Source organism: Trachinotus anak, unplaced genomic scaffold, assembly GCF_046630095.1.
Source record: "Trachinotus anak isolate AG129_WGS33_773 ecotype Australia unplaced genomic scaffold, CSIRO_AGI_Tana_v1 ptg000011l, whole genome shotgun sequence".
NCBI classification, from domain to species: Eukaryota; Metazoa; Chordata; class Actinopteri; order Carangiformes; family Carangidae; genus Trachinotus; species Trachinotus anak.
In genome coordinates this window covers 25,576,711-25,599,011 of record NW_027273862.1, presented here as the reverse complement: position 1 = coordinate 25,599,011, position 22,301 = coordinate 25,576,711, and the positions used below count along the sequence as shown (strand labels likewise).

General features: G+C 38.4%; 1 protein-coding gene across 1 annotated transcript; it reads right to left on the bottom strand.

Annotated features, from left to right (window-relative positions):
- Positions 1 to 8,629: 8,629 nt before the first annotated feature.
- On the bottom strand, positions 8,630 to 21,105 carry LOC139628173 (mucin-15). The gene is made up of 4 exons (XM_071489582.1): positions 20,968 to 21,105; positions 15,054 to 15,928; positions 11,721 to 11,891; positions 8,630 to 10,437 (listed from the first exon to the last, which is right to left on the bottom strand). The coding sequence occupies exons 2-4, from the start codon at positions 15,907 to 15,909 to the stop codon at positions 10,316 to 10,318; spliced, it is 1,149 nt and encodes a 382-aa protein (XP_071345683.1). The 5' UTR covers positions 15,910 to 15,928; positions 20,968 to 21,105; the 3' UTR covers positions 8,630 to 10,315.
- Between the last annotated feature and the right edge of the window lie 1,196 nt (positions 21,106 to 22,301).

Genomic DNA, 22,301 nt, shown 5'->3' with positions numbered 1-22,301 from the left:
CTGATTCCAGTGTTTAAGCTAAGCTAAGCTAACTACCTGCTATCTGTAGCCTTATATGTAATGGACACATATGACAGGGATCTTCTCATCTAATCCTTCACAGGAAAACTAATTTACCAAAATGTCAAATTCCTTTAATTCCTTCATTGATTCCTTTATTTAATTTCCTTTATTCCGTTAAGGACTTCTCATGCATGTTGAATTTGTTGAGATATAAAGTTCATTCAATTAAATTTAAACTGACATCAGGGAAAAAACATCTGCTAATGAAGATCATCATGAGATATGATCAACAGCTCCAGGAAAGCTACTAAATCAGTGGTCAGTTTTTTTTGTTAATTGCTGTCCTCAAGGTTAAGAATAAACTTTAAATCCAAAGGGACTGGGAATATTTTAGGGGAATTGTAGAAGATAACAAGGTGAAAGATTACTACTGTGATTTTAACTAAAAATTACTTTTTTGCTTTTTTGTGTCCGTCTTGTAAAATTTGAGAATAATATCTGAAGAAATGACTGGTGGAACACATCTTCCAGGAGAGGCCACATGTAGACATAATACACCACATTTAAATGTAATAAACGATAATGATTCATCTATTTGTTATTATCTACTGCATACGCTCTAATAAATACATATGTAAATGCATTATATTAAGACTGTAGCTGGACTTCAGAGTTTCCTTTCATTTACGACAGAAAATGTTTTCCAATTAATTTTAATTTTCATAATGATGATGATCCCAAAATGTTTTACAGGCAGCAAAAGGATTAACTCCACTCAAGAAACAAGACATGAATTGGTTGGTCTCTTCACTGTAGAATTATTTTCTTCCTGTAATCAGGCCGTATTGTATCATTTGAGCTGGAAAGCCTCCAGAACAACAGGTTTTCAGTTCGCAGAGCTGCTGCTGTCGACCGGTCACCATTCTGCCTGAGAAAACTTTCCCTTAAAATTCATCTAATTTAATCTTGAATTAATTCAGTTGCCTTTGTTCATTAGCATTTCTTTAATTCACTCCACATACGACTATTTTCTTCAACATTATATTTATCTCTCTGCTGCAAAGTAAATGCCCAGTAATGAATAGTGTTGCCACTAAGTCAGATCAATGTGGCAAACAGTACGCACTCCTGTTATTATCTTATTAGTAAAAGTATATATTGTGACCATGACAACCACATACTTGGGTGAAGTTGAAAGCGGAAAGCATCCACCCAGCCACCACCCTGACCACATTGTACTGTTTTCATGTCAGACTACCACCTGTTTCCTCAAATCTCCTTTGAATAATCTTCTGTAAACACTCTTACGACTTCCTCCAGATTGTTGTTGGCAGTTGGCTCACTGCAAAGCTATGATTTTCAATGAGGAAAATCCAAACAATAATGATGCAAATATTGGACATTTAGCCCCTCGATGCAAACATCTGTCCACAACACTTGGATTATGATGCACAGGCTGTTCAGGGAACCTTCATCGACAATATTCTGCCTTTTTGCTGAACTGTAAATACAGCTCTGTTAAATAGCACAGGACAGGAGTCCTTTTATGGTCACACTTTATTTATACAGTCCAGTTAGAATAAACAGCTTCAACCTGAATTAAATTATCTTTTGACAGCAGTGGAAACAAAGTGTAAACACAACACTGGATATTAAGATGATAATATGAAAAAAAAAAAAATTCTGCCACCAAACGCGGTTTCTTGCCTTGTCTCCTCACAAGACAAGAGGTAATTATATGTCCTCTGAGCAGTACTACGTCCTCAGGGCAAATTGAAGACTGCTGTGATTCGCCATCAGAAAGTGGCTAGCCAGGGCTAGCTTGTCAATGTGCTAACTTCGGTAGACAAGACATAATAGAAGCTAGAGTTAACACTGGCGTTGTTTAGTTTAAAGCTGAAATCTCTACATTTCCTCTAGACTGGTAAGCAAATAGCTATTAGTGCTAATACAGGCTATGTAACCCCAAACTGACATAACCAGGGGTCTGATTAATGGCAATATCGCGGGATCTCTGTTGGGGTCTGTTTTCTCAATAATCAGATGTGGTTGCTCCAGGGTGACTCAGTCCACCTTGGCTTGTGTCCCTTGCAGAGACATTCGTCTGTCCAAGCAACTGAAAATGAGCCAAGTGATCTAGTCTGCAACCAGCTGACACCTGCCTTAAGCACCTAGTCTACAACGTGCTTCAGTTAACCTTCAACCTTATTAAAATTCCATTGTGTGTAACCTGGTCCAACCTGTCCTGAAAGCAGGTAAAACTAATTTACTGATGTTGAGATGGAGTAAAAAGAAGGTATTTTCCCCCATCATCACCCCCTATGCCTGAATGATTATATGGGTTTGATGAAAGCATTTAGTCATTATCTTTGGCTGCTAGGCTTCATTATGGGGCCTTCCAGCTTTTTACTGGATTGAAAGCACACTTATCACTGTACCTTTTATGCAAGGCTTGGCTGGCACTCTCTGTCTCTCTTTGTTGAGCAGCCATTGGCTAGTTTTATATATATATATATATATATATATATATATATATATATATATATATATATATATATATATATATATATATATATATGCCCATTCTTGGCCCTCTTTCTTTTATATCTTTAAAGTTACACTTGTCCAGAGTCTGGTTAATGCTATATTCACAGGACTTGTGATTATCTGTTTGCCTTTAGTCCATGCATTAACAGATAAAGGAGCTTTAAAAATACTATGCCTCTAATAGTTGGACCTCACTACAAAGTGATTTAAAACTGCTGGATCGACATGTGTCATCTGAAGAATTTAAAAACCTGACAGGGAGCCTTGAGGAAGATTTCTTTTTAAAGTGTTCATGCTTTTTTGTCATGTAATGGTTTGGCTTCACTCTGCCTCATTAATGTATTGATTTTTGTCATATCATTCATTTTTCTTTTTTGCACTTATTTTCCCTAATGGTCGAGAGACCCAGGGCTTTATTTCCAACAGTTGCATTCAAAACTTCCTTCATGTTTACCAGTTATCCTGATAAAAATCAGTGCTAAGTTTATTTTTACAGAGCTAATTACATCAGTACAGCAGTCCTCCCAAAAGTGACAGCTTCGGTCGTTTCAGCAAATGCCCAAAAACAACAGTTGTTTATGTTTAAATGAGCCCTTGCAACACTGGGAATTTAAGATTCTTGTCTGTCGTACAAAGAGAGAGCAAGTGCTACATCGTTACAGAGCCACGGAGGCCACAGAGAGGAGGCCACGGTTAATGGCTCGGTCAACAAAACAACAAACTTTAACACCTGAGACCACAGGTCAGTTCCCTTTTCCATCTGACACTCAACTTTGCTTTCTTCTCACCATGACCACACTCGTTCCCTAATCTTAAACACCCTGCACACACATACTAAACCCACACAGCTGATTTGAATTATTTTGGTTGAGTAAACATCTTCTCTTTCCTATTATGTGGAGCACAGCACACCGGTCCTTAAATCACTGCTCTGGCTTCCTGTGTGTTAAGGGATAGATTTTAAACTCTTACAACTTGAACTAAGGCACTAAATGGTCTTTGGCCCAAATACATCTCCCGATCTACTTGTACAATATGAAGCATCCAGACACCTCAGGTCAGCTGGTGGTGAAGCAGCTTTTAGTTTCTATGCTCCTCACCTGAGGGACAAGCTTCCTGAATACCTAAGCTCTGCAGAAACTGTCAGCTCATTTAAATCAGGCCTTAAAACATTACTGTTTGCTGTTGCTACCTCAGCTCACATCTTTTAATCTGTAAGTACTTATCTTTTTTTTGCATTTGATTGTTTTTAATGTCTTTTATCACTGCAGCACTTCTTTTAAATCGTGTAGTAAGTTTCTTACCTAATTTTATGCAATCTTGATATGATTTATTTCAATATTTTCATCTATTCAAATGTGTTTTTGTAGTTTTTTATAGTCTATTTTTAATGTATTTCCATGCCTCTATAAAGCACTTTGAAAACCCTTGTGTCTGAACGGTGCTATAAAAATAAACTTCCCTTGCCTATTAGCTTTCTTGTTTTGTTGTTTGTTGTCATTCTTATGGAGCACACACTGACCTCACATAATTACCAGCTCCACCCTCCTTCAAGTTTCGAAAAGGTCTATTCAGCCAGAATAATTCAAAACACCTGTGTGGATGTGTAGGACCTTTAGACAAGTGGTCATTATACTAATCATAATGAAAGTCCCCAATCTGGTAACACGTTATTATAAGTCCCTCTATTTTGCAGCCTATATAAACATTCAGTAATGGTTTATAAATCACTGTAATGTAATTGGAAGCCTACTACTTCCCTCTATCTGTTTTTGCTTTTGTTTTTTTTACCCGGCCTTTATTAATGGCCTTTTGCTCATGTTGCAACAAAATGCCAGAACATTAGTCCCAGCTTTTATAGGAAAATGTACTGTAATCATTATCTGTTTATATTTGTGTGGTCTTGTTAAATTAAAGTTTAAAGCCAGTGGAGCTTAGTTAAGTAAAGTCTCAGGGAAAATCACTGTTCTTTACCTGGCAACTGTGCCTGAAGGGAATATTGCACGCAGTCCAAAAATGTGTCATGCTTTGAATATTGCCATGTTCCACAAGTTTACAGGTGTCTAAATTTGCATAACAGATAACAACACCCTGCTTTTTTTATACACTGCACTTTCATATTCTTTATTCGTCTATGCAAATATCACTCCCCTGTCTCATCTGTGTATTTGGAAACCTTTCGTATTTGTTTATCTTTCCCGGAAAGGGCTCTGTCAGAGGAGGACGTTGACCTTTCAGATCCACCCCAGTGACCCAACAGCCGCAGCAACCAGTGTGGAAAGATCACTGATAGACAATACCCTGTCAGACACATGGGTAATGTATAAGCTGCAGAGAGCGAGCGACCTGTGCAGCGAGACAAAGACAGAAGGAGAATGTTAACCTGCTGTCTGGCCTCGTTTCCTAGTCTCACTGTCATATCCTATTGAGTTTGCTTTTAAATACATCCCAAGAATCACTTTAATGTCACAACAGTCGGAGCTGTAGGTGTGCTTTTAAAATGCAAAACAATGCCATCGTACACCCCCCCACACACACACAAAGCATGTTGGTTTAGCATACTTTTGGGAATATCATGCTCACTTAGTGAATTCCCTGTGGGTTTGCCCTAAACTTAGTGTGCCCAATTAAGATTGAATCTAGTCTCAATTGTTCTAAATACACCTGCACATTTTTGTCTTTTGTTTTTTAGCCTCATAAGAAAATAGTTTCCTCAGTCAGCTGTGGTTTAATTATTATCATTCACATCATTTTATCATTAACAATGGTCTATTATTTTGTTATCTTTATTATTGCCTCTCTTATTCTGTGCACTCTTATTCCCTCTTAATGCTAATTTTATTTATTTATTTTTTTTTTTCTTAAAAGCAAAGACGTGATCAGCTTAGCTTAGCATAAAGGGAAGCAGGGGAAACAGCTAACAACACCTCTAAAGCTCATTTACTGTCACTGCTGTATCTCACTGTTAAAGTTTTAAAGGTGCTGGTAGGGGGGCAGTCATTTCCCCCTGTTTCCAGTTTTTATGCTAAGCTAAGTTAATTGCCCCCTGGATCCAGCTCCATAGACATGAGAGTGATATTGATCTTCTCATCTAACTACCCACAGGAGTATGAATTATCTTAGTTCACAAAATGCTGTATAAACTGCTCCTTTAAACTGCTGGATTCAATTAGTGTTCATCTCAAATTGTGCTTATATCATCATACTGACAACTGGCATACAAATATTTATCAATACACATCCCATTTTTGCAAATTTATTTGAAAGGGAAAACTGAAATATCACACTGACATTCAGATCCTTTGCTATGACACTTGAAATTTAGTTCAGGTGTCTTCAGGTATCTCTCGATCATCTTTGAGATAAAAACCCAAGCCATGAGGCAGAAGGAACTGTCTGCAGAGCTGAGTGAAGGCTAAAAAAACATTTCTGCTTCATTTAAGGCTCCCAAGAGCACACCTCCATATTTCTTAAGTGGAAGAAGTTAGGAACAACCACAGGACTCTTCCTAGAGGTGGTCACCCGGCCGGTCACTCTGGCTGAGCTCCAGAGATCCTGTGTGGAGATGGGAGCAACGTGGAATTGCAAATAGCACAATATGATTGTGTATGCAACAAAGAGGACTGAAGCTGACAGCTGACATTTCAGTTATTGAGGTGTTTCAGTCAATTTTTGAGATTATGTTGCTGCTGTGTGCAACAAATTCACCAAACGAAGACATTAAACACCAGTATTTTTCCTGAGTGCACCGTTAGCTCCTCAGGTTCAAGCTGTTCCTTCTTTCACCAGAAATTTGTCTCTGTGGTTGCTGAGGCTGGTTTGGCAACACAGGCTGAAACACAGCCCCCTCCATATGCCACTGCTTCATTCCTCTGTTATTAAGTAAAACTTTAGGACTTTAGGTCCATTAGGACGTGCCGACGATTTATTCCAAATACTGGCATGCTTACTCCATCACATGCTGTTCATTAGATCACCATGGCTCATCATGGAGAAGAAAAGAACAAACTGAAAAAATCCCTTTGATCTTTGGTCATGTCGGAGACTGGTTTCATTCTGAAAATAACATCATTATGCAACATCACTGCATTGAAGACATTAGAGCAGAACTGTAGTTTGAACTCTGCTCACTTTTAATTCAAGGAAACATAAGCTCTGATCATATTGCAGCTATAGTGCATATTTTTCCACTTTTCACAACGAGATAATAGACATTCTGGACATACATCTATCTGTGGATACAGTGTCTGAGCTTCAAGTCTCTGGTGGGAGTCGGGAGCTGCTGCCTGACAACATAAGGCCTGTGTTGCTCAGAGAGGCACTGTCATGGAGCGTGTCATAGCCCTGTATAGCCTTCAAACATTGAACCTTATTTACTTTTTCAACAAGCCCACGTGGCACTGGTTATACACCATTAGTAATTCAAAAGAACAGTTTGACACTTTGCACTCCAGCACTCCACCTTTGTTTTTGTACAGATTGAAAAACAAGATTTACCATGTTAATTATAAAACTCTCTAAGTGCTCATTTGTTTGGATGGAGCCAGGCTAGCTGTTTCCTTCAAATTCCAGTCTACCTGCTAAGCTACGCTAACTCGTTCAACCGAAATGTTTACTGTACAGATGTGAGAGTGGTACAACAAAGTACCTCTGTGACGTTTCAGTCCTGCAGGTATTGTGCAAATAATTGTTCTGCAGGAGAACTTTTCCTTTAAGACAGAACAAACAGAATGCCGGCACACAGATGTATAGTTTTCTTGTTTCATGTGTGGCAAAGAATGAATGTGTTTAAGCACTGACATATTTGTTCCTTGCATTCATAACATTCAAAATATATATATTTAAAAAAAGGGCCCTTTGTGTTGTCAAGTTTGTACTGGAAAATGAAAGCTAGTTGACAAGACTAAGTGACATTCCCACTAAATGTTAGTTTCATTTGTATTATCTCAGTACCTGCAGAGCCGACTGCAGCTCCTGCATACTCAGTGTTGTGCAGAGGATCAAAACTCACAGCAGCAGCAGCAGCAGCAGGTGGTCCTGTAATCACAGCGCTCTGTACATTACCTCATGATTGTAAGGACGATACATAAGGAGCACTCAAACTGGAGATCTGGCTAAGAAATAGAAATGACAATTTGAGGAAGTCTGCTTGTTAACTGCTTGTGTGGTTGTCGGAATTTAAATGACATTATTATGAACTCAGTGCCCACCCACACAGATATTGCAGCAATCAAATTTTGGCAGATTAAGTACACAACTCAAATGAAAACCAAAAGATACAGTATATGTTAATATCTGAACAAAAATTAACTTTAAAGTTAGTTCCACTCAAACTACAGTGATTAACTGTATTATAATGAAAACATTCAACTTACATTTGACGGTTTGACACATGTAAAAACACAGTGAACAGTGTACAGATGCTTTCACCAGAAAAATGACTAAGCATGCATCTTTGCTTCTGGAAAGATGTCTGCTGTGACAGTGTCTTCTGATTCTGTCCCTCCGCTCTTACCTTCAGCTTCCACCATGATGTTAAAGGCCATGTGTTCATTCAAAATCACTGGATTCCAGCATAATGGACTTTTGACCGTTTAATTGTTGTAGAGCTTAATTTGATAAAGAGACAGTGATTTGGGTTTTTTTTCATTAGGTTGGGCTTTAGGTTAAACTAATTTCCGGCGAGTTAGCTTGAAGAAAATGAATTTGAATTTAGCCGGTAATAAATTTGACATAGCCTCCATTTAGATAGTAATCATTTAATTTCATTGGAATTAATTTGGCTCAGCTGGAGGTGTAAATTAACCTGCCTATACCCCCTGCTGAAATATGTACATTCTTCAGCAAGGCGTCAGTTAATTGATTTCAGCACAGTGCCAAACAATCACATCCTTAATTGTTGTGCTTAATTAAAACAGGCACAATCTCTCCATAGTGCAGGTTTTTGTGATGAATGAAAGAAACCCAATGGAATGTTTGCCAAAATGTGTTCTTAATCCTGAATGTGTGTGTGTGTGTGTGTGTGTGTATATATATATATATATATATATAAATATATAAATATAAAAACAATAAAACATTTTGGGGGTTTGGTTATTTATTAAGGCATCAAGTTTCATTACATTTTAGAAGAAGTGGTAGCCAGTGTAGAAGTCTCCCATCACCATCTGCACCCTGCATTATCTCTGCAGTAATCACTGCAATTCTTTAACACTGCGACACAAAACTCCTCTCTCTCACAAAATGCTTCTCACACTGATCGATGTCTGAAATTAGAGCAAGGAAGGAAGCAGACCCACCGTGCTTGCCACTGAGCCTCACCAAAAAAAAAAAAAAGAGTTATTGTTGGCTGTTTAGGCCAAGCTGAGGCACTTATCAATCATAATCAGGGTGCATATTGATCGAGCATGAGCTTTACTCAGGTAATCGTGAGTGAAAGGATCGAGGGAACTGAAAGAGCTCTTGTCTGGATGCATTGTCTACAGGTGCAGTTATAAAAGAGTGATTTTTTTTAACATAGAAAAAAATAAATTTAGAAATGAACAATTATAAAGTATTGTCAGAGTTTATTGTATGTAAAAGGACAAGACAGCATTGTTAATCCCTGCCTCGTTGCCCAACCACACTGTAAAAGTCAAATAACCTTCCTGCTGAAGGTTGTCACTCAAAGTTAAAGCAAACATAAGAGAAGAATAACAATAAAAAAATAAGATTTTTTAAAATTCACAATAAGGTATGTTCTAGTTTTGATCTAGGTATGCAGCTGATATGTATCCCTCCGAGGTGCACACTGTCTCTACAGGAAACTCAAATCTCTGTTTGGACACCTGGAGGTCAGAAGATTTAAGCAGTATATTATGATGATATAGTTGTTGCTACTGAGTAGTGCTAAGACCAAACACACAGCTCCCTCCCTGAATACCAAAACCTCGGTCTATGAATAACAAAACAGAACCCAGCCCCCCTCCACCTCCCTCACTGGTGTACAAAAACAAATTCAAGTCTTTGGTTTGACGGTTGAATTCTCAGTCTCTGGCTGTGACTGCCAGCTCTGGAACATCTGAAAGCACAGTTCAAATTTAATTTCTTACTGCCTTCCTTATGCCATAACAGCAGGTGATAGCTGATATGGATAATGTCATTGTTGACCATGGCTTCTGAATTTCATTGCAAAGAACTCCTGTGTCATCTGTTTTTCAGACTGCACTTTTTTTTTCTTTTTTTTTTTACAAATGTTTTGCATCAGCAGGAGTCACATTCTAGTTTCTTCTCTTTATCTGATCAGATTATACACTAATGTCTTTGTTTTGCTTGTCTGTAACAGAATTTTGTGGCACCTAGCCGCACAAAAATAATTACAATTAAATCAAAAGTGATAGCAAATATGAATTTTTAATGTCCTTCATTGACTGCAAAGCATATTCTTCATTAGGAAAGACTAATGAAGAATTTTATTCCCTTTGGCAACATACATAAATGGCTAAGAGTTAATATTGGCTGTGGCAGTGTACTTCAGATAGATTGTATTCAGTGATTCCTCTATTTTAGTGCAATAAATCTGCTTAACACAATGCATGATCGGACATAAATATCATTTGTGGTGGCTGACAACAGATCTACACAAACTCCTTTGTGATTTCCATCCATAAATTTCTCTTTCAGTCAGTCTTATTTACAAAACTCTGCGTTGTCTATCAAATGCCAGTGAGAATAGGTGACAGACTTTCTTTCAAGGGAGTTTGTGGCTTTGGTCTTGGGAGTCTTTTCAGTTTCTGTGGCGTCCTGGGAAGTTGGTCATTTGGATGTTGTCCCCTTGGAGTCCTGGGTTGTAGTAGGCCGAACCACCTAAGTTCAAGTCCAGAGGTTCACTGTTGTCTAATCTGAGAACTGGAAATAAGACAAGTTAACATTTAACACTTAAACCACTGAAGTCTTCATTATGACCTGGCCCGTATTTAATGTTAATGCCAGATTTATCTTTGTTTTGGTCTTGCATCTAAACATTCACCTAAAACACTTTCTTTACTGTTATAATCCAACAGTTACTTTTGGTTTGTAGTACTTTAGTGGTTGTGCATCTCTCTCTCTCTCTCTCTCTCTAGAGACAACTGGCCAAACATTAAATATATGCAAGATCATGTAGGAATCTTTGGCTGGTGGTCATCACCAGCATGTTATTCAAGGATCAGTTCACATTGAACAGCATCCTGTTGCAGTGTTGAATGTAGCCCGTGTATGAAATTGGACCTCGGACCTGCCATTTAGAATGGAGTCTGACTCATCTTAAATATGCAGGTAGGTTTCTAAGACGGACTATTTCCTACAGCTGAGTAGCTAATTAGCCTAAAATCAGACGTGCAGATCTGAAGGCTGCAGTAGAAAGAAAAAAATATGTAATTAATTTCAGTTGGACCTTAACAAAGGTTATGTATGTCGACTTCCTCTAAGTTCATGGCGAGAATGAGACAAAGTGTAAAGTGACATAGTACATGATCCTATATTGTATGGTAAGGTTACCTTATTACAACAGGATAGAATCATGTGCTTATGTGTGTGTGTGTGTGTGTGAGTGAGAGAGAGAGAGAGAGAGAGAGAGAGAGAGAGAGAGAGACAGTGGAACCAAGGGCTGAAACGATGTTGACATTTTGGGAAACAAGCTTACAGTTAGATGAGACGATCAATACCACTCTCATTTCTGTGCATTAAATATGAGGCTGCAGGCAGCTGCCTTAGCATGGAAACTGGTGACAAAACTCACCTGCGAGCACCTATAAACACTCTAATTCATGTTTGTTTAATCCATTAGAAAAATTAAGTGTAAAAATGACTAGTCACTGTTTTTCAGGGTTTTATGTATCAGACTATTTGCCAAAAATATTGAACTGGCGGGCAATTGTAAGTGACTGAGCCTGCAACTGAGTGAGTGACTCACTCATCATATTTAGCAGTTTTATTTTAGCATTTTGTTTTGAGTATGCAATCAGCTGCCCACCTACCGGAGGGGTTTATTTTTCATTTGAAAAGTTTGCCAGAACAAGTTGGCAACCCTAATTATATCCTGATCAAGCAATCACAGATAACAGTGTAATTATTTATGTCCTGGGTTGCAATTTTCTTTCAAAAAAAAAAAAGTTTCACTCTTACTTCATGGGGAGAAAGAATTTACATACCTGTGTCTGAAGGATACTCCTCAACCAGTTTCCTGTGAGAGAAACTATTCTGCTGTTTCTTTTTCATGATGATATAGGCCACCAGTCCCACAATGACCACAGCCACTGCTATCCCCAGCACAGCCCCCCATGCTACTTTCCTGTTACTCTGGTGTGGATCTGATCCCAAACCTATATTGAGAGATTTAAAGAGGGGTCGAGGGAATGGGAAAGAGTGAAAAACAATTTGTCAACAATAAAATTATTTATATCAACTGCTGTCTTTGAGGGTTAATTGTCAGGTAATTATGGCTGAAATGTGTTTTTGAAATTGTGTTTCCAGTGGCACCACTTTGCATAAACACACATCCCAGTCAGTCATCTGTACAGATTTGTTTAATTTACGCTGTGATAATTAATGCAATTAACATGCCAAAATCATGATCATTTTGTGAATACATTTGAATAATTTAAGGCAGCAGACTATGCTCATCATCTGAATAAGGTTAAATGTGACTGAACATTTGGCTCTTTTAGTTCCCATTATATGATATCACCATTAATTTAATGCACTTAGAGTTTAAATGACATAAAAGATTCAATTTCTCCATGGATCACTTATATATGAAAATCTTTTACATGTAAATATAGCCCAGAGTTAATTAGTACCTGCACACATGAATATCTGTGCTCTTATATTATAACTGCTGTACAAAGCCTATGATAGAGATATTTATGCATGAATATACTACATAAAAATAAGTGACAGCACTGATTAGAGCTATTAACAAGAACAGTGTTTTAATAAACTACTTACAGAAGTTTTTCTTCCTGTCTATGTCAGTGTCTGTGTTCACAGGAACAGTAGTGGAAAAAGGACAGAATTGTCTTCAAGAGCCTTTGACAGTGAAATACTCCATTTGTATTTTGTCAGTGCTCACACATGAAAAATTCAGTGGCTCTGTTTATCTATAAATGGCTCAATTTACCGACTTGGAAGGATCAATTTACCCTTAACCTGAGGCAAACTTAACCAAAAGACATGTTTTTCACACAGTGTATTCCAGTTCTTGTTTGGTTTTTTTGTTTGTTTGTTTGTTTGGAGGGTTTTTTTAAGGCATTTTTTTCACTTCATTTGAAAATTGTTATAAATAAAATATGAGTGAAAATGTTTGCTTTAGTCATTCTTACCTTCTGAGTTTATGAATTAGATTGTATCTACGAATTTTAGCTAGTTTCTATGTTACAGTTGCGCTAACTAATGTTAGCTAGCCGATTAACATTACATTACCAATATTGTCATATATTGTCCAATTTTTGCTCAGTCGTGAGCAATGAAACATTGAAGGATTAGTTGTAAAGATACATTTTAACATTAATATAGAGTTTATTCCTTAACTTTAATAGTCTTTTGTATGGATGGTGGTTAGCTCGTCTTTTACCCTTTTGATATTAGCTTTTTAAGAGGCATCCTGTTTGTTTTCACACAGGATTCAGGTCTTTTACCTGGTTGGGTAACATAGCAATATTAAAATCCATGTGTGCTGAAGGCTAACTACTTGTATTAGCAGTGGTGGAAAGTTATTAAGTACATTTACTTCAAGAACTTGAGTACTTGAGTATTTCCAGTTTATGATACTTTATATTTCTACTCCACTACATTTCAGAGGAAAATATTGTACTTTCTACTCCACTACATTTATTTGACAGCTTAAGTTAAACAAGCAAGATACTGTAAGGATCGTAAAACTTCAGTTACTGGGTTCAGTTTTGCCCCGGAGAAAAGGTTGACCACCTCCGATTGTCATTGTATAACTGGCACTCTGCTCCAGGGGGTGAATCTCACTGACTTTGGTGATCCCCTGACTTTTCCTTTTGCACCACCATCAGGATGACATTTATGGTTTTGGCTGAAATTTCTCAACAACTGTCACATGGATTGACATGAAATGTCGGTAGACATTTATGTCCATCACAGGATGAATTGTGATAACTTCCCCTGACCTTTCATCTTGCACATTCATCAGATCAGAATTTTTTTAAGTTGTCCAATACTTTAGTTTATGACCAAATATCTGCCAAACTGATGGCATTTCCAACAGCCTCAGCTGTACTTTGAGTCTAATATTTTAGCGCTGCCACTGTGTGCATGTTAGTATGCTGATGTTAGCATTTAGCTCAAAGCAGCACTGTGCCTAAGTGCAGCCTCACACAGCTGCTGGTATAGTCATAGACTCCTAATCTTGTTGTATTAAGATGAAACATGACTAGAGTTCATAAAGACCCTGATGTCATTGTAACAATTGCATGTTACCTTGGTCTTGTAAGGTCTTGAATATTTTTATAAACTGATGTCAGTAAAAGCAAAGTTACCTTGTAGGCTCATATTTATAGACTGTGTTCACCTGTACTCAACCATCTGTGCTTTTATACAGTTTTTGTGCTCACGCTGTGGCTTTCACAGTACCTGTGGGTCAGTTTTTTTATTTATGTGATGCCCGCAGTTTCACAACTGCTTTCCCACTGTTTATTGCCATCATCTGTTAGTGTTACATCCTGCTGTCACATCTGTCCATGTGATGTGAGTTTTATTTTAATCTCAACCCCGTACCAGCTCTCTAAGGGCCTCTGTTTTTCCTCTTGACATCGTGTCGGTAGTGAGTTCACCCACAAATATTTTGCAGGAAAAGAGATAGATAGATAGATAGATAGATAGATAGATAGATAGATAGATAGATAGATAGTATTTATGCTTTTTCCAGTCCTATCCCCTTGATCTCATGGTCAACACCAAAGACTAGTCTCACGCCCCTACACAGATGTAATAAAAGTATCTTTGACCTCAGTCCCCAACTGCCTCTTTCAGGTTTTTTTGCCCCTAAAACAGGGTTTCATTGTCCTGTGCTGAGAAGGAGGTTGTAACAGATCCCTTCACTCATAGCAGCCACATCGATAGCACTTGAAACCCAACCTTTTCCTTTGAAAGAAGGGGCATTTGTCCTCTGCTAGTGGGAAAATAGATGCAGGGAAATGTGGGTCAGGGAAAGGGCGGAAAAAAGCAATGTGTAAAGCAGGCAACAGTGATACATGTGCTCTTGAGCAATGGGGCATAGTGTTACCTTAAAACCAAGTCTCCAAAGGATTTTGTACCTGTTTTGTGGCGTTATAGCTCTTATGCTAACATCTGTCAAACCTCCCTACACAAGACTGACAGGAGGACTTTGAATTTCACATAAATTATTTTTTCTTGGTATTTGTCTATAAAGTGATGTCACGCTGCTAGGTAGACACACAAAGGTTTCTGGGCACAGAAATGTGCACCAGGTACTGTGACACCTGAAACTGTAGCAGTACCTCTTTCTGAGCTGCTCCCTGAGGCGGCACCTTTGTCTGTCTTGTTGGCCTTCTCAGGTGTGTTCGGAGCAGCAGCAGTCGTAGACACAGGGCTCGTCTCTGTGGTCTCGGAGGGGAACACTGTTGTAGACGAAGACGTGGTGAATGTCTCATTCATCTCCGGTGTTGTTGCGGTTGTTACATTTGTTGTGCTGGTAGATCTTGTGCTGTTGATTAACCCTGAGTCTTCCTCTGGTTTTGTTGTGAATTCCTGTGTATCATTGCTCTCTGGAGTCAGGGTTGTTGTTGACTGCAAATCAGTGCGATTGGAGAAATCTGGAAAGCTGGTGTTTTGTGAAATCAAATGAGTGGTGGGGGTTTGAGGGGTTGTCGTTGAGTTAAGAGATTCCTCTTCAGTGTCTGTCATGTTGATCTGGCTTGAGTTTGTGTAATCCGTAGTTGTAGTAGTTGGAGAAACTGTGGTGTTTGACAATTCAGGTTGCTTGGTTGTACCATTGGGAAATGTGGGGGGCAGCATGGTAGTGACAACATTCAGATCATCAGATATGTTATTTGCTCCACTTTCATGGCCCGACAGGTTATCCTCTTCTGAATTAAATGCTACCATGGACCCAGATGCTGTGCCATAGTAATCATTACTTGGCTCCATAGCAGTCACATCAGCTCCCTGATCATATTCTGCCCTCTCTTCAAGCCCTGCATCATTTAGACTTCCAGCTGTATTTTTGGCGAGTCCCCGGAGCCAGGCTTTATCAATTGTACGCCCTGGGGAATCAGTTGAATGTTGGAGTGATGCCAGGTGAAAGGCATGGACAATCAGGAGGAGGCCTGCTGTGATTTTTAAATACGGGTCCATTTTCCCCTTTGGTTTCACTCTGAAACACAAAGAGAGCACAAAACATAATTTTATTGATTGAAAAGAAAATAATCCCTTGTTTGTGCAAACGCTGAGCTCCTGCTTCTTCACATCTGAATAACATGACAGTAATCTAGATGTGAGTAATCTCTAATTAATGCACATTATGTCATGGTAGGAAAATGAATATCATTGTTTATTAACTCAACTTAAGCAGTGTGTTCAGTGTGTGTGAACAGCTTGGTTTGATGCAATTAATAAATAAAGGAGGAACATCTCATTTCCTCGGAAATCTGTTTTCATGTGCTGAGCAGCACAGTTCAGACTTGATCTTGGAAACATACTCAACTATAGATGTTCAAACATTATTCCAACCACTTTTAGGACTTCTCTCTCCGACATTCTCGTAAAAGATTAAATCAAAGGATAAAAGTTCAAGTTGGTCAAAAGCTCCAGAACAGATGTAAATGGACCTTGAGTTAAAACTGTTTTGTCAGCTGTTGTATCATTGGTCTTATTGTTATTATTATTATTAGTCTTATTTTAAGTCCCATTACCTGTCCTGTTATGGTCTTTTTCCTCTTATTATTACTCTTATTGTCATTATTATATATCTCTATGTGGAGTCTGTATTATGCTATGCTCTCTTTCCTCCCCCCTCTATCCCTCACCTCTCTCTCTCTCTATATATATATATATATATATCTCCCTCAGCCCACCGGGTCAAGGCAGTTGGTCATCCGCCATGAGCCAGGTTCTGTTCAAGGTTCCTATAAAAATCGTGTTTTTCATTGTTGGGTCTCTGTACATGATATTAAATAATACGGTCTAGAGCTGCTCTATATGAAAAGTGCCCTAAGATAACTTCTGGTAGGATTCTGCGCTATATAAATAAACTGAATTGAAGTGAAAATTGAATGAAGACCATGTGATGTAGTTCAGCACTTTAGAAGTAGGAATACGTAAGAGGATCTTGAGTAGAGATTGTTTTGTCTGTTTTTTATGTGACCCTAAATATATCTTCCAAGTCATAGTAAACATTTATATGGGAAAATGGTTTTAGTAATAGTTATATTGATTTCAGCCATATTGCCTGATGACATGTTAAAAACAACTGAACAACTCTCCACTCAGAAACTGAGTTGCAACAAACACAGAGAATGAAGACCTTTATTTGGCAAAGGAAATTCATCTTTTTTTTTGCTTTGTTTTGTTTTTTTCATTATATTTGCATTACATATAACATATACAGCAGTAAGTTACTTGTATACAGTAACTATGCAAAAAGACGCTTTCACCGTGATTGTTTGCATCTCCAAACCCATGTCCGTGGTAACAGTTTCACATATAATTACATCAGATGTAAGATTTGCAAGTTCCTCCCTTGTCTTTTGAGTCAAAATGTAAAGAGTTTGAGGGCTGGTGTTTTTTGGTTATTTTCTGTTTCCTGCTTTCCCCCTGTGACTGAGGAATCTGTTTACCTCCTGCGCAGTAAAAGCACAGTCAGGAAGGAGCCATGGGTGTTAAACTTGTGTTCAGCACAGCCTTGAAACTTCCAGTGACCACACGCAAAGACTCAGTGTGCATTGAGACATCTCTGTTTGTTCCAATTTTCCAGGAGCACAAAATCACCTGCTTTGAAAGCATAGGTCATCTGCACTGACACAAGTCATAATGAAAATCCTTGAACAACTGATCTTGTCCCACCTCCCGTTTTTCAAGGAACTGCTCAGCTGACGGTGTGGTGAACATGGGCCAAAGCATCATGAGCACGACATCTCTGGCTGCTACATCAGGAGCTTGTTGGTGAATTTCAATGCAGTCATCCATGCATTGTCACACAGTGAGTCCCAGCACAATCTCCACTGAGATCTGTGACTTTTTGACAGTCATTTTGTACAGGTGCCCTGTGAGCAATGTGTTCTCCCCTCATCTTCACTCTAATACACAAATGACTCCAGCTTCACAAGCCACACTCACTGCCTGTCACTCTGTTGGTCATTTTTCTTTGTTCTGAACTGAGACTTGTTATGATCAATGCAAAAGGCAGCAACAGCAGTTTGCATGTAACAGCAGTTTGAACATGCAAATTTCACGCCTGGTTTTACCTGTTCATGTTTTCAAGAGTCAGTAATTGAACCACTAACTGAAAATAAATAGAAAATAACTAAGTTTCTTGTAAACTTATCAACCTGAATGGATTTTTAATCTCTTATTAAATCAAAAATGTTATATCCATAGGCTTTTAAATACAAAGTTGCAAGTAACTCCTCACCCATTTCACTCTCAAGGCTGTAACTGCTGTTTTCAAATAAGTAAGGAAACATGCACTTGCATTTATTGTGAGTGAAAAACGGAGACAGGAATGTTTATGTGTGGTCAGTTTCTCAACAAGTTTGTTTTTCATCCACACATCACATAAGATGTTTCTGCTCTGTGGGAAATAAATGAAAAACCTGTGGGTTGTTAATGGTGCAGCCTGCTGTGTGAACACAGGATCAATCAGCCAGCTCAAGTTTGCTGATGAAACAACACTGAGAACACATCATTAAAGAAAATGGCTCAAGAGGGGGAGGGGATGAGCAAGTTAGAGCACCACTGCAGCAGTGAAAACAATAAACTGACCAGTTCATTTGTACATGTACAACTGTATCTCTGACTGAAAGTTGTTGTTTAGCACCATCAGCGCTCTCATCTGCCAAGTTCGGAAATGTTTTCCATAAGAAAAATCCAGTCACAGAGCTTGAAATTCTGATGCATTCACCACTTATGGCGAGCAGAAGCTGAAGTTTACACTTTATAGAGTCCTGACATTACATTCAGCAGTTTAAATCAGTTCAGTTTTGGATTCTTCTTTGTATATATTTGGTATTTGTGGAGATGTGTGGTGTTTCACAGTATCAACACATTGAATTTGCTGCAGTTCTAATTTGTGCCTTTAACTGTCATTGTCACCATAGAAACAGCAGCTAAAGATCATGGGTATGGAGCCGTCTACCAAACCGACAGAGAAAAAAAAAAGTAATAAATAATAATCAAAAAATGAAATAACAAAAAAACTCATGGTAATTTGCAGAACACTGAGGATGTCACCAAATGCAAAAACAACACGTCTTACATTTCTGTTTTCTGAGAGTAAATGTCTCTACTGCCAGTACAGTGACTTTACTCCCAGTTCTACACAGGGTTTTAAAGTGAATAACTCTGTGTTAATTTGTCAGCATCAGTAAAAGATCAAGTTGTGAGATCAAGATCAAGTTGTAAATAAATAAATAAATAATAATAATAGTAATCATTTTAATTGGCAGAGCAGGTTGAAGTGTGAATTCCAGCCTACTGAACACTATGTGGAAGATAAAAGTCTAATTATGCTGCAGGCGGCTGTGGATCTGGTGTAAATGAGCCAAATTAATGTAGAACCAGTTTAAAAGGCAGCTCAGCAGACTCACTGGTTTGTTTTGATTTGTGCGTCCATGATCAGTGAGGATATATTTTAAGATCACACAAAAACCAGACTGTAATTGTTGATATTAAACTCAAAGATATTGTGGCTATTGATTCATATCTGCCAGAGACAGCTGTAATCACATTGCCTGTTTGAATGGCATATGTGGGCAAGTGAATGTAAAAACCAGTGTTTCTTGTTTTGTGTAAACTCAACGTGTCACTTCCCGTCAATAATCAAAATAGCCTCACTTCCGTCATCACACTGGGTATAGCTGCGTGGAACAAGCTCTCCACCTGTCTCCAGGAATTACAGCACCCCTCCCGTGCTGCTGAGAGGCCATTTGGCCGTCAGCGTCAGAGTCTGTGCGTCTCTGCAGGTCGAAAGAAACCAGCAGAGATGTTTACTTCTGACCCTTTGCACTCAGAGAAGCCGTCTGTTGAAAAGAGCTCCCACTCTACTGGTCTGTCAGAGTCTGTACCAGCTATCACCTCGACAGCTCTGCCAGCTTTGACTTTACAGAGATCCAGTCCCACATGAACACACACAGACACTTAACCGAACACAAACACACATCCTGTAAATACTCTGAGTCATGCAACCCACGCTCAGACAATAATTCCCTGACACTTAGGCTATAAATCATTCAGTTTGTTTAAACCTCACCAGTGTTATTATCAATTTATGCTGTACATTTACTGCATCATATAACCGCAGTATGTGTAGTACCCAGATGGGAAGAAGTTAACTGTTATATTTCTACTCTACTACATTGCAGAGACAAATATTGTATTTTTTTTACTTCACTACACTTTCTATTTTCATATCAACATGTCACATATAAAACGTGATCAGTTTAGAAATATGTTTTAATTGTCATAGATTAAATGACCCAACAGCACATGAAGCAGTTCAGATTAGCTCCCCCACTAATGAGCCACTAATTGGGCCATTTGAAATAACGTACTTTTATTTTTCACACACAAATTATTATGTATTATGTACTTTTACAAGTTCTGTACATGTCTTTAACTCATAATAGAGTGTTTTTTGTGGTATTGCTATTTATGGTGAAGCAATTGATCTGAATTCTACTTCCACCGCAGGTCCTTGGTTCATAATTTACTACACTCCAGAGCTCTTACTATAAAACTAACTAGCTCTTGTGTCATGTATTCCCCTGTTTATGTTATGTAAGGTCCTTCAGTATGTATGTCACTTGCTGTGATGTTTTGGCTCCCAGCAATGAACTCTGTTTACTTTCAAACTGAAAATAAAAGCTTTATGGTTCCTATACTCTATGTTTACTCTTTCAGAAGAGAAAGCAGCAGTGAAAACGGCCAAACATGAGCAAGTTTTTAACATTTTACAGTTTTCAAATGTAAGTTATTCGTGTTTTAGTTGCTGGATATAAAAATATTGTAAAATAAGTTTTTACACTTCATTTATCTTAGTATGTATCTGAATATATCCCTCAAAAGGCGGTGAACAGCAACTCAAATCTTATTAAACATATTTAGACAAAAATTCTTCCATCCATTTTGTAGCCTCACACATTTCCTGAGAAAATGAAGGAAGACAAAGAATTAAATCCTTCCTCAGTAAATCCTTACCTTATTCTTAGGCTGTATCAGATGAGAACAGGTGCACAAGCAACAAAATCTCTTCACAGAGCTGCCAACATGCGAGAGTGAATCAGCTATCGGCCTGGAGAGAGAGGCAGGGAAGTGAGGGAGGAGGGCCCAGCGGAGAGGCATTCAGGGAGCAACCTGCTCAACCTGCTCCTACACCTGCCAGCAACAGCAACACACCCTGAACTGCATCCAGTTGCAGGCTGTGAAAAAGCCACACAGGACGGGGATGGAAATGAATTACTGGACAGGAGTAGAGGGAGAGAGTTGAGGGGTTTGGGGAACAGCAATTCATTACCACCTCATTATTTCATGTTACCATCTAAATAATTTGATTGTAATAATATTTGGTTGCCAGGTTGCTGGGTTGCCAGGTTAGATCTGTGAATTCCCCCAGTGGGTGGAGCCTTTGACCAAAGGTCCTCTGAGGCCCTCCTTTTTTTTTTTTTGTTCTCTCACCAACGCACTGGAAATGGCTGCTGTCGTCATGGCAACAGAAAGGAGGCTGGCAGGCTCGGGTTTCATCCACGCCTTTGTCTCTGGTCTATATCAGGCTACAAAGTGACGTGTGACTTTGTAAACTCACAGGTACTGTGCTACAAATGAGCGGGGACTGTTTTGTCTCACTCCTCAGTGAACTGCGTCACGCAGCGGCTGAATTCATTTGAGTGGACGAGTGAGGCGAATGAAGTGGCACTCAAAGCTGCTGCGCTCTGGTGGGTTAACAATGAGGAGTGGTTCTACTTGTTTTTTAAATGATTCTGAAAAGAACAAGTTTCTATTAAATTGTTAAAATATCTAATCAGCTCTCACAAAAACAGCAAACCCTAGACACACCTGGAGTTAGATATGAGCATCGATTTCCTGTTGACACAAATGCACACAACACAGAATATGTATTGTACATTCATACACAAGTCAAATTTATTTTCATATCACAACAAATTTCAAGGAATTTAGACTTTAAATACATTTTTAATCACATGGAGATTTCATGTGGTTATTATTTTCATAATGGAGCAAACATAAGTTTTGAGACATTTCTATCTGTGCCAAACTAGGTGATCAACACTGCCATGACACTAGCTTGGCAAAACGAAATAAATAAAAGAAATGGCAACATAATGAACATAAAGACAACAAACTAGGAGCAGGTTAGGTTTGATGCTGTTACAGGCTGAAGAGTAAAAGTGTGTTTTAGCTCGACACTTTAAAAGAGTATATGACACAGTTATGAGCTATATCAGTTTGTCATTGGTCTGTTTTGTATATATTAAACCAGTGAAGTAAAACATTAAAATGTGTGCCTTTTTTTA